Source organism: Electrona antarctica (assembly GCF_951216825.1).
Source record: "Electrona antarctica genome assembly, chromosome: 20".
Lineage (NCBI taxonomy): Eukaryota > Metazoa > Chordata > Actinopteri > Myctophiformes > Myctophidae > Electrona > Electrona antarctica.
In genome coordinates this window covers 12,612,839-12,630,071 of record NC_136801.1, presented here as the reverse complement: position 1 = coordinate 12,630,071, position 17,233 = coordinate 12,612,839, and the positions used below count along the sequence as shown (strand labels likewise).

The 17,233-nt window shown below is 45.2% G+C and overlaps 1 protein-coding gene across 1 annotated transcript; it reads right to left on the bottom strand.

Annotated features, from left to right (window-relative positions):
• Positions 1-320: 320 nt before the first annotated feature.
• On the bottom strand, positions 321-1,508 carry LOC306913080 (obg-like ATPase 1; the record flags this gene model as incomplete). The annotated part of the gene is made up of 1 exon (XM_079489603.1): positions 321-1,508. The coding sequence occupies one exon, from the start codon at positions 1,506-1,508 to the stop codon at positions 321-323; it is 1,188 nt and encodes a 395-aa protein (XP_079345729.1).
• Between the last annotated feature and the right edge of the window lie 15,725 nt (positions 1,509-17,233).

Below are 17,233 nucleotides of genomic sequence, written 5' to 3'. Positions count from 1 at the left end.
GTCCTTAGCAAGTATTCACAGGGCATACTGGCAAATAGAAGGGCAGACTTACAATAATGCATTGATCTGTAGGCACAGGATAGTTGTTGTGCTACCAGCACCTCTCAGTGAGGGACAAAATGTTTGTCTGTGGCTCAGTTAGGCCTATATATAGTCCCCAGGTGTGCTGATTGTTGGCCCCGCCCACACCACCAACAAGTCAACCTGCCACTACTCCACCACACTCACTCAGCTAGAGTGGTGGGGTTTTCTACAGTACCTCTCAAGGGCAGGGTTGGTCACAGAGACGCCCCTAAATTGCAAATTCCCAATTCCATCCATTATTTCTTCTTGGGTGCATTGGGCGTGTTGAACTTGAAAAATATAATGTCTCCATCCTCCACGGTGTAGTTCCTGCCCTGCTGTCTGTATTTTCCGGCGGCCTTCACCGCGTTCTCGTTGCCCTCCTCTTTGAAGTCGTCGTACTTCATCACCTCGGCCATGATGAAGCCTTTCTCAAAGTCGGTGTGGATCTTCCCTGCAGCCTGGGGGGCCTTGCTGCCCGCCCGGACACTCCACGCTCGCACCTCGTCTGGTCCCGCCGTGAAGAAGTATTCCAGTTGCAGCGCCGCGTAGCCGGCCTTTATGATCTTGGTCAGTGCGCTCGCCGTCTTGTGTTGCTCGCAGTATTCCTTCCTCTCCTCCTCGGAAGACATGTCCTGCAGCTTGGACTCCAGCGCACCGCTCAGAGGAATGACCAGTGCGCCGGGGTCGTGGGCGTCCACCCACTCCTTGATCTTTGCCAGCCACTTGTTCTTCTTCCGAATGTAGTCCTTCTCCGAAAGATTGACCAGGTACACCATGGGCTTCGAGGTCAGGAACAGATATTTGTTCAAAACGTCGATCTCTTTCTCACTCCAGTCGTGGTTGAATCGGACGTGTTTCTTTTCCTCAGTCACCCAGCTCTTTATTTTTGACACAACGTCGAATTCGTCCTTGAGTTTCTTGTCCGATCCCCTGAGCGTCTTATCCAGTTTGTCCATTACGGGCGCGATCGTCTCCTCGTCCTTCAGCCTCAGCTCCTCGTGGATGATCTCGATGTCCCGCACCGGGTCGACGTGACCCTCCACGTGGACGATGTCCTCGTCATCGAATGCACGCGTCATGTGAAAGATGCCGTCGCAGGCGCTGATGTGCGAGAGGAAGGAGTTTCCCAGTCCCTGACCCTCGTGGGCTCCCTTCACCAGGCCAGCGATGTCCACAACGTTTAGAAAGGCCGGCACATTGCTGAGAGGTTTGTGGAACTGGCACAGATAGTCGTAGCGGCCATCGGGAATGGGCACCCTGCTCTCATTCGGATCGATGGTGCAGAATGGAAAATTCTCTGCGGCAGCCTGGCTCTTGGTGAGCACATTGAAGAACGTGGATTTCCCAATGTTAGGCAATCCCACGACTCCTATTTTGAGAGAAGTTCCAAAGCGTCCAATTAGTGGAGGTTGTTTCGGTGCTTCTAGCTTCTTCGGAGACATCTCTGTATGGATTGGTGTGTGTGTGATTGATCTATGTGGTCGATGATTACTCACTGGTGGTACCGTTGCTCTGTGGAAGGCGGATGGATTATGCCCAAATATATGGACATGCTCCATGCTAGCACAAATCGGTGTCCGGATTATGCCCAAATATGGATATGCCAACGTCGGCACAAATCAGTGAGAGAAATTCAGAGAGACTGAGACGTAGACAGAGATAGTGAGGTGAATATAGCTACAGTGATCCTTCTGTCAAAAGTTCTGCAGTGTACTGTACATTGATTCTAGTAGTCCAAGTGCAAGTCCGAAGGGTCAATGCATGAAGGAATCAGTCAAATGTCAGTTATAGACACGCCTTAGAGGAGTATTTCACCCAAGAAATGACTTTACCTACCTCGGTGATGTCGTTGACTCATGGACAATTTTTGTTTGAAAAACATTCCTTAAAGGAGCATTCAGTGATTTGGAAAACCCCCGGGTCCGCCCCGGTAACAAGATGTGCACATGCACGCACTACAGTGGGGGGACACGCGACAGTCCAACAGCACACACACTAAGGCCCGCCCCCGCTCGATCATGATTGGCATGAAGGCTGGGCCACCTAGCCAAAAACGAAACCTACGGTTTTTTGACCCCCAGGGGTTAACTGGGGAACTTCTTATATGGTCAGCACACTCTAGGGAGGATTATCACAACAAAACAAAAATTCACACCCGTGTGAAGTGAGAGGTGCAACTCTGTGTGGGGGTCCCCGGAAGTTCAAGACCCACAGGACCACGGCCAGGGTGCCGGCCCGGTTCCGGCGAGCCGCCCACGTCCGAAACGGTCGAGAAATGAGAGTTACCATATGGGGGTCTCCGGGGGTCCCCGGGGAGTCCCTGGGGGATCCGCGGAACATCCAAACCCCCATGAACGCACCCAGGCGGCCTGGGCCGATTCCGGCGAGCTGCCCCACGTCCGAAACGGTTGAGAAATGAGGGTGGGGGTCCTTGGCCGGTGCCCTCATCCAGTGCCACTTTGACTATGCTTGTACTTCATGGTACAGAGGTATCTCTATATGGTAATGAGAGTTACCATATGGGGGTCTCCGGGGGTCCCCGGGGAGTCCCTGGGGGATCCGCGGAACATCCAAACCCCCATGAACGCACCCAGGCGGCCTGGGCCGATTCCGGCGAGCTGCCCCACGTCCGAAACGGTTGAGAAATGAGGGTGGGGGTCCTTGGCCGGTGCCCTCATCCAGTGCCACTTTGACTATGCTTGTACTTCATGGTACAGAGGTATCTCCAAGCTATTGAAAACAAAGCTGCAGAACTCCCAAAACAAGCTTGTGAGGTTACTACTAAAATTGAACCCCAGGTCTCATCTTACCTCTGCCCACTTTAGTAGCCTGGGATGGCTAAGAGTGGAGGAGAGAGTATCTCAGCTCTCATTGTGTCTGGTCTTCAAGATCCTATATGCCTCTGTTCCTAAGTACCTGCTGGGCTACCTGCCCAGAGTGAGGGATGCTCACAGGTACTCAACCAGAGGAAGTCCATATGATCTAGTTCCCCCCAGTTTCAGGACACTCAAGGGAAAAAATGCTTTTTACTATGCAGCCACTACTCTGTGGAATGCACTCCCTCCAGCCCTGAAATCACTAAATTCTATTGCAAGATTTAGGAAAGACCTGAAATCATGGCTCCATCTACACACTAACTGGTCATAGTTAGCTTCCGACCCTGGATAGCCCATCTCCCATGCTCTGGACTATTCTCTCAGGGTACCTCTTGTCCTATGTATATAGCTCCCAGCCTTATATATAAGGATTATTTATTATATGTTCCATGGTTGTTTTGTTTGTACAGTATGTTTGTGTATAGTTTCATGTTACAAAGTGGACCACAATGGAAACAAGCGAAGGCTTTTTTGTGACTAAATCCATTTGGCGGTTTTTAAAATGATGTCATTTTCTGTAATTTTTCTTAAACTGCCAATAAAGTATTCTATCTATCTATCTATACCTCTACTGTACCGTATTGTCACTGTACTGTACTGGCACACCCGCAATCATCATATATACAGTTAATATGTGCGTGTGTGTTTGTGTGTGTGTTAGGTTGCGCACAGGTGGTGAAAAACAACCATGCTGTTTTCGTGCTCAGACCCACCCAGCCACCCACACACATAGCTCCGTAAGGGAGTGGTTGCACCACTCAAAAATAAGTGATATTTGAATTAAGGGAAATCACTGAATATACCTTTAAAGGTCTCAGGACATACTGATCTTTATCATGGTCCTTCAAACGTGTTTTAACAGAAAAATCACCTTTGCCTCACCAGGAGGAGAAGGATAGGGGAAGGGAACTGGGAGGAAAGGGGGAGGGATTACTGACTCACAGGCAAATCACAGCACTTTTCTGAGCCCAAATATACAGTAAGCCCCGGACGACAGAAAATCCACTGAATGTTTAAAGTTACTTTTTTGGGGGGTGAAATTGAGGTCAAAAACCTAAAAAAGAAAAATTGGATGTCACGTTAGCGATGAGACCTGATTTAACAACAGCAAAAATATATAAAAATCTGCCCATAAAACCTGAAGCACAGCTCATGTGGGCCTTCATACGTGTTTTCTACCTTAATCCACTCAGAGCCTCCCCAGAATATTTGTCCTGTCATGCAAACTGCAGGGCGTCCGGGGAGTCAGAGAGGAGAGGTGTCAATGGGGGCAAGTACTGCCTGCCCTACTGAGCTCTTTATTTAACAGCAGGTCCAGAGTCTTCTTACAGGTCACATACTGCAGGTTCCTGAAAATCTCCATTGAGCAACAGGATATGAATGTGTTGTGGTAGTAGCAAAGCCTCGCAGAGAGCCACGTGGCTCATAGGGCAGGAGCCCATCTCCTGTTTCTGTAGTGTGAGTGAGGCAGCTTATGACGATGGTGTACTTGTACTGTACGTACAAGTACACCCCCTGGACATGGCGCTAGTATATCAGTATGCTGACTGTGTGCAGAGTGCCAAGCAGGGAGGCATTGGGTCCAAATTTTATAATCTTTGGTATGACCCGGCCGGGGATTGAACTCCGATCTCCCAATCTCAAGGCGGACACTTTAACCATATCATCATCATATTTTGACCACGGTCGAGATCATGGATTTCACAATGCCACACCAGACTTCCCGGTCCTTCATTGCCATCCCCAGTTACACTTACTAGTACAGTTGCACTTACTGATGCATGTGTCCCTATAGTGATGACATCAGGGAACTACAGTTTTATACCTCTGGTCTGCTTTGAGGTAGGATTACAGAGAAGAAGGGAAGATATAACCTCATTGTCATCTCTGTAGCAGTGGCCGGCAAACTGTGTTCTTCTAGATCGGACTAGTGAAGAAACACGGTGAAGGTTGCCGTATTAGATTAGTCGATGGGTGGCTCTTCCAAGAGAGATTTTGCGCTCTCATTAGAAGGCGGGTGTAAGTACCATCCAACCGTTTCTCCAAGTGTCCATGTCTCGGAGCCATAGAGTAGAATCGGCTCGACGGTCGTCCAAAATATTTTTACTTAGTTTGAACCTCTTACTAAGCTGGGATGGCCAGATCTTATGCATATCATTGAAGGCTGACCAGGCCATATACCCTTCCTAGTTTGAAAGGACCATAAGGACACTGAGCTGGTTAATGTATTTGGGTGCTTTGTCTATAATCCTATATGACAGTTGAGTGGATGGCGTACAGTACTTCACAGCACTCGGGAACGACAACAGCAATGGTGTGCAAGGAATAGAAAACTTACAGCCAACAGAGTACAAGATGCATTTTGTTGCTGTCAGGCAGAAACCTCTTATCTCCATATGTTTGTGTTTTTGAGAGGTGCTAGCCCCTCCTATGCCCAGCTTTGTGATTGTGTCACTTGTGTGTACCACATAGTGATATGATTTGATTGGCTGAGCACGGAATGTGATGTATGACGATAAGAGCGCCCCTCACTTCACACTAGTGAATTTTTGAGTGGTGTAAACCACTCCAACAACTGGCTTTGTACCCGTGTCTGTTCGTACCAAAAAAATCACACCCATGTGAACTGAGTGGTGTAAGGTCTTATATAGACTGATCAACTGTGGTCTGACGTAATGTCTGACGTAATGAAATCACACCCGTGTGAACTGGGTGACCATAGCAACCATGCTAATTTTTTGGTACGAACAGACACGTAAACTAACAAAGCCAGTTGTAGGAGTGGTTTACACCACTCAAAAAGCTATGTACCGTGTCTGTTCGTACCAAAAAAATCACACCCATGTGAACTGAGTGGTGTAAGGTCTTATATAGACTGATCAACTGTGGTCTGACGTAATGTCTGATGTAATGAAATCACACCCGTGTGAACTGGGTGACCATAGCAACCATGCTAATTTTTTGGTACGAACAGACACGTAAACTAACAAAGCCAGTTGTAGGAGTGGTTTACACCACTCAATTTGGTACGAACAGACACGTAAACTAACAAAGCCAGTTGTAGGAGTGGTTTACACCACTCAAAAATGAGCACGGTTGCTATGATTTCATTACGTCAGACATTACGTCAGACCACTGCTGATCAGTCTATATAAGACCTTACACCACTCAGTTCACACGGGTGTGATTTTTCATAAAATGCCCTACTTGATCATATACCACAGCAGCACACAAAAGTAGCAAAAGTAGCAGATCAACTATACAAGCTCGAGATGTGGCACAAAGCAACATATTTTGAGCTTGTAGATGCTTTTGCCATTTAATTTGAATCCTGAAAAGTAACAGTCTTGGACATATGAGGTTTCCACCTGACAGAAACTATTTACAATATACAGTTTAATGACCTGGTGTTAACAAAGACCCTCCACCTTTCTTCTTACCCCTCCCTGTTTCTTCCTGTCAGCCCACTCTACAATGTTCACTATACCGTGTTCTTGTTCAACTAAACAGTCTAGTGTTTATTCCCATTCAGCATACTGTATACTGTTGGTCTTTCACCTGGGCTGCTCGCTTGTCTGTCTCGTTGGCCAACGATCTCGCATTCCCCAGGACTACAGAGGGGCAGGTATAGGGAAAACTTAATGACCAGTGTCTTAAAAACTATCCAGAATAGAGGCCACCCCTGCATTTCAGGATGGGTATGGAACAAACAGTCTAAATATATGATGATTGGTGGAGGGTCAGGTTTGCAGACATGTGGCGGGGAAGGTCAGTGCTGCTCAGCTGAGGTGGCCTTAGGCCCTCGGAGTGAAAGAGTTATTTCGGGCCAAAAGTTTGTAATGAGATGCATACTTGCGTGCACGGCTAGAGACACAGAAGGGTCCTTCATGTACACAGCATCCACGAAGTCTCCTCCTCAATGAGCCAACAGAACGCTCCATTCAGCACCGCAAGAGCCGCGGCATTCACTGTCTGTCCGTCCGTCACACTGTAGCACATGATTCTCACACCCCGGCAGCCCTCCCTAATCGGGCTATTTATGAACAGCCAGTGACATATAAAACAGACATTTTAATGTCAGGCGGTCTTTTTGACTCGCACACAAAGACAATAATTGATTCACACGCCTCTCGATGATAAGGAGCCTTTTCATGAGGTCAGCGGAGTCGTCATACCCCCACGAGTCATCGCCGTTCGGGAGGAAGTGGTTTTCTGAAGCTCTCTCTGTTAAATCATCAGGCGAGCCCTCGTTTACTGGACTGTTTTTAGGACTACTGTATACTGTACAGTATACTGGTTGATGTTTCTCTAGCTCATCATGTGATAACAAAACGGTATGGGGAATTTTACACTGTCATTGTAAAATACCACACTGAGGGACAGCAGTGAATTGATTTCTGGTCTCTGGCGGTGAGGTGAAAACTGTCCTTGGTGAACTTTTGCAGAAGCGTGTGGTGGCTCTGTCTTCTCAGTTAAAACTATCATTTGTGGGATGCACATGATTCTACGCTACTCCTCCAAAAGTATACGCGTCCCAAACAACAGGCACCATATTAGATGGGAGATGCCTAACGCCAGCGCGCTGCAAATTATAAGCCTTGATCCAATTGTGGTTTTCCCGCCTGTGAGAGAAAGATTTTGAGGTGCAGGGAGCTGTTCTGGGGGGCTTTATGCTTCAAAAAGGTCTGTCATATAATGAACCCACTGCTACTCACTACCACAACGGTGGGAGGAAAGTGGAGCTGGATTCCTGTATACGTCTTGGCTCTGCGGTGTCTCGTACTCCCGGGGTCAAACAGAGATGCCATATTCCTTATCTCCTGCTCATCTAAAACAAGTAAAGGGTTCCCAAACTTTTCAGGCCAGGATAGTGTTATAGTATAGTTTGTTGTTTACTTTTGATGCAGTAATGGTCTTTTTTCCATTTAATTTCTTTTCTTTTCTCTTTTTCTTTTTGTTTTTTTTACTCCAGGTGACAGTAAAATTGACACTTTACAGTCATCTGGGGACCCCCCACCCCTCCAAATCATGGTCCCGACCCACAGGTTGAGAACCACTGATTGTATATACAGTACATGGGCCCTATTTTAAATGGCTGGTATCTGTCAGTGAATGATGGCATTATTGAATCAGGAAGCCATCATCGAGTCAACCGGAAAAAGTCCCTTTGAAAAAGGGATGTCTATGAATGTCTGGCCTATAGTCATTCATTCAGCATTGTTGGGCCATGAATGCATGTTAAGAAACCTTAATGGATTGTTTATTAATTTAAGTTAGATATGCTGTGTGAATCACAGAAAGGCTCTTACTCAGAGGAGAAGTGAAGGATGTGTCATGGCTGTAGAGTCCACACACAATTGAATGATGAGAAACAGGTTACTGATTTGCATGAAAAAGTACCCTGAGGTGCTTATATAAACAACAAGCCAACGGAAAAAAAAGACAACAGGATTCAAGTCAAGTCATGTCAAGTCAAGCGAAGTCACCTTTATTTGTATAGCACGCTTAAAAACAACAGGAGTTGATCCCATGTGCTTTCCAGTCAAGGGAAGACGACATCAATGACACATTATTACAGAGTTCAGAGAGACAACATGAGCCAAGAATATGAGAGAACAGAGGAAAAAACAGAGAATACTTTGGAACTATAGACACATGAACAGAAACAGACAGATTCAAACAGAGAAAGAGGAGGGACATGTAGCAGTACAATTAACTGAAATGGCTCTGTGCACTGACAACGTAATTGGGGGTTCTCCCGAAAACTCAACTCGCGCCATGTACATTCATCTGAAAAGTGAGGAAGACTAAAATGTATTTGAAGCACAGTATGCTGTCCAAGCTGTCCGTCCTCCTAACACCTTGATAGTCCCATCTACAGTAAGTCTTTGAAGACAGCCCTTCTGGACAAATCGCATGCTGCTTTTCCATTAATAATTCTGATTTAGAAAGGTGTGTCCAGGCCATTTGAAATTCAAATTTCCAATCAAACTGAAGCAGTGAGCAGTGGGTACATGTACTCAGGTACTGTATGTACTTAAGTACAATTTTGAGGTATTTGTAATTTAATTGAGTTTTTCCAATTTCCAACACTTTTTTAGAAAGCTTTAGTTACTTGTTACTTTGCAGATTTTGGTTATTGTTACAAAACATACAGTTATCACATTATCCCTATATACATTTCGGCCATTCGACGATGTACAAGCTCACAATTGCTTCGGGAATCTCGCGATGCGACTCATTGTGATCTTGTAGATCGGCTATTTTCAAAAGATTTTTCATTTGAAAACTTGAAATGGGACATTCTATACTTTTACTTTTGGTTTTGGTACATTAAGTACATTTTGATGCCAACACTTTTGCACTTTTACTTTTGGTTTTGGTACATTAAGTACATTTTGATGCCAACACTTTTGCACTTTTACTTTTGGTTTTGGTACATTAAGTACATTTTGATGCCAACACTTTTGCACTTTTACTTTTGGTTTTGGTACATTAAGTACATTTTGATGCCAACACTTTTGCACTTTTACTTTTGGTTTTGGTACATTAAGTACATTTTGATGCCAACACTTTTGCACTTTTACTTTTGGTTTTGGTACATTAAGTACATTTTGATGCCAACACTTTTGCACTTTTACTCAAGTACATTTTGACATCCAGACTTTTACTTGTACAGTACATTGCAGTATTGACAAAATGTGAGTCCTTTTCCCACCACTGCTTTGTGGTCCCCACTCCTTTTGACATGACAACGTTTGAGAACCACTGTGTTATATCGCATGGTTAATGATCTCTCTATATAACCTTCGGCTTGTTAATTTAAGACTAGCTGATCTGGAGATATACACAAAGCACTGCATGGTGTCTTCAAAAGCTCAGAGCATTGAAACAATTAAGTCAGAGGAAACGGTTTATTTTAGGAACACTTCACAAAGCGCATACTCTACATTCTATGAAGAGGTGACAGCCATTCCTAGAAACCTCAGTAAGGTGCCATACTGTACGTGCAACAGCAACAGGCTCTCATAAATAGTGTTGCCATGTCTGCTTATTATAAGCAATGTTTTTTTACAAGAGACTGCATTTTGCACCATGTCTGTCTGTGTGTCCGTCTGTCTGCGACCAGTTAACCTCTGGCACCGTTGGCCTGGTTGCTGCCAGACTGTGCACACACTGTGGATGCCAGGGAGAGTGCAGAACCTCTGGCCCAAATCTTTCAGATCAGCCTGGCATAGCGCCACCATGAGGCCAATCTTTGCAAAACACATTTTGTGATATTAGGGCCGATTCATACTCCTATTTTAGAGCCGAATAAAAGTCGGTTCGGCTCTGTAGAGCCTACAATGTGACGTCATTTGAGGTTCGGGGGGGGGGGGGGGGGGGGGGGGGGGCGGGTACCATCCTAAAGTCGGCTCTTCGGTGCTACTGAAAATTTCTGACGAGCTGAAATCATTTCGGCACTACAGCGGTAAAATAGGAGTATGAATCGGCCCTTAGTCCTAGAGATTGTGTCCAAACATCACGCAGGTCAGTACGCCGTATCTCTATAGTCATGTGATCGAAACGGCTCTGTCCCTTTTCCATATTCCAGATTGGCTAATATTGGCTTTCAAAGTTTGCAGGATTGGTCCATTTTGAACAAAATGCCTCAAATCACAGAGTGAGTGTGATTTCCGTGATTCCGTGCTTGCACATTCCCACTAGGCAGAGGAAGAGAACTGTATTCCGAGTATAAATAAAGGTGATGATGATGATGATGAAGAGATGCCCCCCTTTTCATAGCGCTACCAGCAGGTCGGCAGGGCCGGACTTAACGTTGGGCTAGGGTGGACTGCACCCAGCTGCATTAGTGCACTACTGAGTGGCTGCATTAATTCAGCGTCTAGTCTGTCTGTCTGTCTGTCTGTCTGTCTGTGCCTGCCTGCCTGCCTCTCTCTTTTGGGGAGGGCTGGGTACCCCAAAATTACAGCAAAATTAAAACAAAATAGCCCCCTGTGCCCCCCCTGGGCTGCACCGCACAGCCCAGGGGGGGCCCAGACATTTGTGCCAGGGACTCCCTACCAGATTTGTGTTGTTAAAATGTTTCAAGAATATTGAAAATGTTTCACTTCGTCCCCCAAGATGTTTTTGAAAATAGCTGATGCGTATATAGGTTAAAAAAGTGCTTGTGTGTTTAGTCGCTTCTTTTTGGGCTTGTTTTCATAGACCTGCTGTCTTATTTCTCTCGCTAAATCTGGCAAAGGCAATACTGCTGACAAAGACTACATGTGTAGTCTACATTCTACACGAGCATACTATACGTGTTGGCCATTGAAGCTGCAGACATACAGCAAGGCTTGGTTTAGTTTACCACAATGCACCTATAGAACACACTGATTTCCCTTACACTTACACAATCTCTCATTGTGCATTGAACATCAAAGCTTGTCATACTTTGCTCTTTTCAGCAATAAAGAGAAAGCAGAAAGGCAAGAATAATACTATGCACATTCTCTGTGTTGGTAAGTGTTTCGTCTCATCGAGCTATACTTTCATGATTCATTTCTTCAGTTTTGATTTGTACATTTTCTTTGTGTAAATTCTTTTTTGTCCAAAACGTTATGTAAAGCTTTCAAGATATGTGAACATCCACAGTACGTCATTGTCAGACTTTTAAATGTATCCTTATCCAAAATGCTTGGATATACAGGTTTTGCAGCAATTTGCAGCAATACAAGTTGAGACGAAGAATATCTAAGTCCATAATAATGATCCAATGTATAAATTATGGATAAGGGGTCAGGACAGATAGGACTTTTCAGGGAGGGTCAGAATAAATTATGGACGTAAATGGTTCTTCGTCTCAACACTTCAGAAATATTAGACCTAAATTATCAAATCATTCATGTTTTTTGTTTTCTTTTTACATTTTGGACCAAATAGCCAATCATACATCAAGGGGCCCATTCTTCCTGTTACCAAAAAATGCCATCATCTGTGCATATATGGTTTCAAAAGCCACCCGAGTGGTGTCACGTTTGGTTAACCAACATTCACACACCTAGTGCTCCGCCATTAAAGTGGAAAGACCCCCGGGGTGCAAAGAGCAACACAAACCCCAGTATGCAAACCAAACGTACAGGGTGACAGGCCCTGCGACTCCCTCCTGTAGCCTTTATACTGGCCTTGACAACACTTTTTATACTACTAACACAAGCCAATTCCAGACAAAGCTGTAGGTTTCCCTGTTGCAACTTGATCTCCCTGTCATGGCCCTTTCTCATGGCCCTGTCTTAAATGTAAGCATCTGTGTAAACGGGTGGGTGTTTCACTTGTTGACTCTTCCTCCTTGCTTTGGGAAGGCAGGGAAAGGGACCATAGGGAGGGTGATTGCAGGTCCTCCTGGCCAGGCATCAGGTAGCCTGGCGGGGCCAGACTCATAGCGATAGCGGGGATTCACTGACGCTTTGCAGGGAGGAAGCGTCCCTGAATCCCTGCTATGAGTCTGGCCGCACCAGGCTAGGCAATGTAGGCATCAGGCAGCTCATTGGACCAGTGGTTCCCTAACCTTTTAGCTGAAGACCCAAAAGAGAAATTAGACATAGGGTCTTTTTATTTGTAACAGTAACAGTTTTAAAAAGAGAGACTTTTTAATCTCGAGAGCCGACAGTAAAAAACAAACAAAAAAAACATAACATTCATGGTTGGTTTGTGTGTACACATTTTCGACACACTTCAGCAAGTCTGAGAATGAGACGTGATGAATGACAACTTCCCCTGAACAGGAAGTGCACTGAGGTTATAATGGTAAGATGGCGAGTAGATACAGTACGGTACATGCTCTGCTGCTCGGCAGTATTGAGAGTCCATCTGACGTGGGGAGTGGGGACGCCCCAAAAGGAGAAAGTAATCGCTCTCACAACCTGTCTGTATAATTATGCATATAGCGGAGCACTGATTTCCCCCTTACAGTGACTCAGAATGAACACACCTACTGTACAAAACACACGCAGGTGAAATTGAAATCAAATACAAATCATGTCATTTTCCACTGGGGACAACAACAGAAAAGCTTAGTTTCTGTAACATTGTGGCATTCAGTCATTGTGGGATGTTTTGAATTAAGTTCCACATAGCACAATACATTTTCACGTCCATTTGAAAATGATATCTTTTAAACTTGATTGTAGCAAATGCTCTCAAATGGATTTGAGGTACAGTAATACTGTGGGCAATCAAACATAAAACAAAAAGATATTCCGTAAGATTCTGTTTGATCAGATACCAATAATAAGTAGTCAATTCAATCAGAGAGGGATGCGGTTGAGCTCACGTACTGACACTGTGTGGAGGCCAACCCAACCCACGGCACACAGGCACACCAGAAGGTGGTGCACCACCTACATGGACACACAGCGGTGTGTCAGCGGAGTCAGTAGGTGGTGCACCACCTACATGGACACACAGCGGTGTGTCAGCGGAGTCAGTAGGTGGTGCACCACCTACATGGACACACAGCGGTGTGTCAGCGGAGTCAGTGGTGGTGCACCACCTACATGGACACACAGCGGTGTGTCAGCGGAGTCAGTAGGTGGTGCACCACCTACATGGACACACAGCGGTGTGTCAGCGGAGTCAGTAGGTGGTGCACCACCTACATGGACACACAGCGGTGTGTCAGCGGAGTCAGTAGGTGGTGCACCACCTACATGGACACACAGCGGTGTGTCAGCGGAGTCAGTAGGTGGTGCACCACCTACATCAGAATCGATTTTGTTTGTTTATTCTCCCTTTTCTTTATCCTTTCTTATTTTAATGTTTTTATTTATTCTTCTGGTACCGATTTGAATGTTATATTTACATTTATTTTGGCACATTACAAGCTGACCCAATATTGGGACAGACGACACTCAGATTAACCGATTACATGTCACCATCTGGTGGCTAAACTCGGCACTGTTGCCAGAATTCTGAGGAAAACTACAAAACTTTGACAGCTGTGAACTCTTTCGTAGAACCGTAAGTAGTTTATGAGTCATAGCTTCAGTCTGTGCCGTGTTCTCTCAGTGTAAACAATGGTTTTGTACTCGCGAGGTCGGATTAAAGTAATATTAAGCTCTAAACATTGTCCATTAGCTCATTCTGAGCCCTATAAATGCGTTGATCGTGTGTGTGCGCGTGTACGAGGACAATTTTGGATATTCGGTGACGTCACAACATGAGTGCCACTGGAGGCCAGTGATGGATGCTAAAAACAGCCAACGAACGGAAAATAAAATACTACACACACACACACACACACACACACACACACACACACACACACACACACACACACACACACACACACACACACACACACACACACACACACACACACACACACGCAGTAAAGTGACTCGAGTCTCATTTCTCTCCAAAGGTCTTTGAATATGATGGAATGTGATTAAGGATTACTGTGATTATGATAAACTATAAAGCTCTCATTTCATATCACACACACCATACCTGTAACTTTCACTTTTGTCCGAGCAAGTCTGTGTCCCTTGTATACCCATATATGGAGATCTAATTTCTTCACCGTGACATCATTAGTGTCATAGAGCAGTGGTTCCCAAACTTTTTCATGTCAAGGACCCCCAAATTGACATGTATTAGCCCGCGGACCCCCATTTGAAGAGATATGCCAGGGACCCCCATAAGAGAAGATTTTTACAGCTCTAGCAGTGATTCTCAACCCATTTAATTTCAATGGACCCCGAGTGTGACATGCAATAGGCTACGGACCCCCATTTAATGGCATTTCTATCTCTGGGACCCCAATTTAAATTGTAAAATCAATGTTAATTTAACTCTGAGAGTGTACAAATGGAACCAAATGGACCCGTTAGTTCCATTTGTACACTCTCAGAGTTACAAACTATAATTTAGCTGGGGACCCCCTAACTCCCTCTGGGAACCACTGTCATAGAGACATAGACTATCCTCTACATACTATGGTAATGGTTACCTCACTGGACAGCAACAAGTACAATGTTAACATGGGTATATTGGATGGAAACCCCATACAGTATGTCCAAAAATGTTACTTTTCAGGATTAAAATTCCAAAACAGCAAAAGTAGCAGATCTACAGGTTCAAAACATGTCGAGCTCGTGGATCTGCTACTTTTGATACGTTTGTGTGACGCTGTAGGGTGATCAAGTAGGGCGATCATTTATGACAAAACATGCATTCCCAACTTGCACTGATCCCGACTTACATGGGTCCCCAGCAGGCCGGTCAACTCGCCCATGATGACCTTATACATCATGCACTGCGGGGCCCGCAGCTCCTGCTCTCCCTAGCAAATCAATCTGGATCTGTCGACTTGGACATCTATGTGCACAGTTTTCCTCATTCCAAACAGAGCTCACTCTGCAAAGAAAAAATAGAAAATAAACTCCCTAAAGGTTATTTTGCTATCATCACCATACAGTACAACATGAGCACTGGCAGCGCTCTGGGAATAAATTCCATCTCATGCTCCGTCATAATTCCGACGTTTAAATTCAACCTCAGTGAAAAACCTCAGCGGTGCGCTTGGTGCAGAGCCAGGGCCTGATCTGTGGATGCCAGGAATGGCCCGGTGGCCAAAACAGCGAGGCCTTTTGATATATATCGTAGCATTGAAAATGCACAGTGGCAAATGTCTATACAACGTCTGACAGGCCCAGTACACTGTGTGGGCTGCGTTTGGCAGCGGTGTGTAGCAGGGTACACACACTGGCAGAGCTGACGTTACATTAGGTCGTATCGTCGTCGTTATATTTGGGACTCCGGAGCCAAGCCTTTGATTAACCCATTCTGGGCGGGAACAACTTTTGGTGTTTTAATCCATTTTGAGGCCTGACCTCAAAAAGTTTTCTGAAATAAATATTTTCACGATTTTTCAAAAATAGCAGACCTACAAGCTCGTAGCGCGCCACTCGGTGGCGCGCTATGAGCTTGTAGATCTGCTATTTTTGAATAGCTAAATTATAACATAATGTTTAAAACACCAAAAGGGGTTCCCGCCCAAAATGGGTTAAAGACCTTTTTGTCTAAATGTACATTGGAACTTTATAGCCTTTTACCGCGGCCGTCCTATATACGGAATGTTATTTTAAGGCATCTCTCTAACCCAAACAAAGTGATGGGTTTAAATGAAATTTAAATTAAAAAAAAAAGAAAGTGCCTGACTGGCTGGCTGGACTGGCAGAGAGCAGTGGAGCATGGTGATTCCTGGAAAGTGCTTTCCCACTAGTTGGCGGGGCCAGAGGGCGGATACCCTGGACACCAGCAAGTACTGTAGCACTGTAGCAGCCTGTGTGAGCATTTGATTTGACCCCAGGAGAGGGCATACTACGGCCTGTGTGTGGTTCTCAAAGTGGGTGCCGTGGCACCCTAGGGTGCCTTGATGACGCAAATCCAGGGGTGATTGATTGATTGATTGATTGATTTATTAACAGTTTGCAGAATTACAGTACATTTCAAGTATCTCAATACAAAAACTGTTAACAGTGAGTGGACGACACCATAAAGCATTACACTTGTTTACAATAGGGCCCACCATTTTCAATTCATCATAACATTTAGAGACGTACGAATATACGCAACTATATAGTCAAAAAGAAATCATCATAGGAGGTAAAAAGGGAAAAGAAATATATACAGTGAGGGGAAACAGGGGTGGGTGGGGGATTCAGATTTTACGGGGGCCTCAGAATACTTGGATAATGTTTGGAATTTATCAATGTCACTTCAGTTTGACCCACTTAAGATTCTCTATACTTAGTAAAAATCACACCCGTGTGAAGTGAGGGGCGCTCTTATCATCATACATCACATTCTGGCCAATCACGATTGGCGTCCTCACTTTTCTGTCCTCACTTTTTATCCTCAATTCCGTGCTCAGCCAATCAAATCATCGCTATGGGGTACACACGCACACACAAAGCTGGGCATAGGAGGAGCTAGTGCCCCTCAAAAATGCACCTGACTTGCACTGTACTTTCTGTCTACACCAAGTCTCTTCACCAAAAATAACAGATCTACAAACTCTCAACGCGCTATTTTGGTGTAGGTTTCCTGGCAGAATAGCATGCTGGGGTGAAAGTGTTTAAATGTCAAGTAAAAAGTTATTTTGGAAGGGAAAGGAACTGGTCGGAATAACGTGTTCCTTCCATGCGCTACGTCCGGCCGGGGAAACTCTCCTTGTCAGGTGAAAAGAAGCAGCTTGGACTCCTCATGCTTAGAAGGAAGCATGAGGTCAGTCCGCTGCCCCCCCA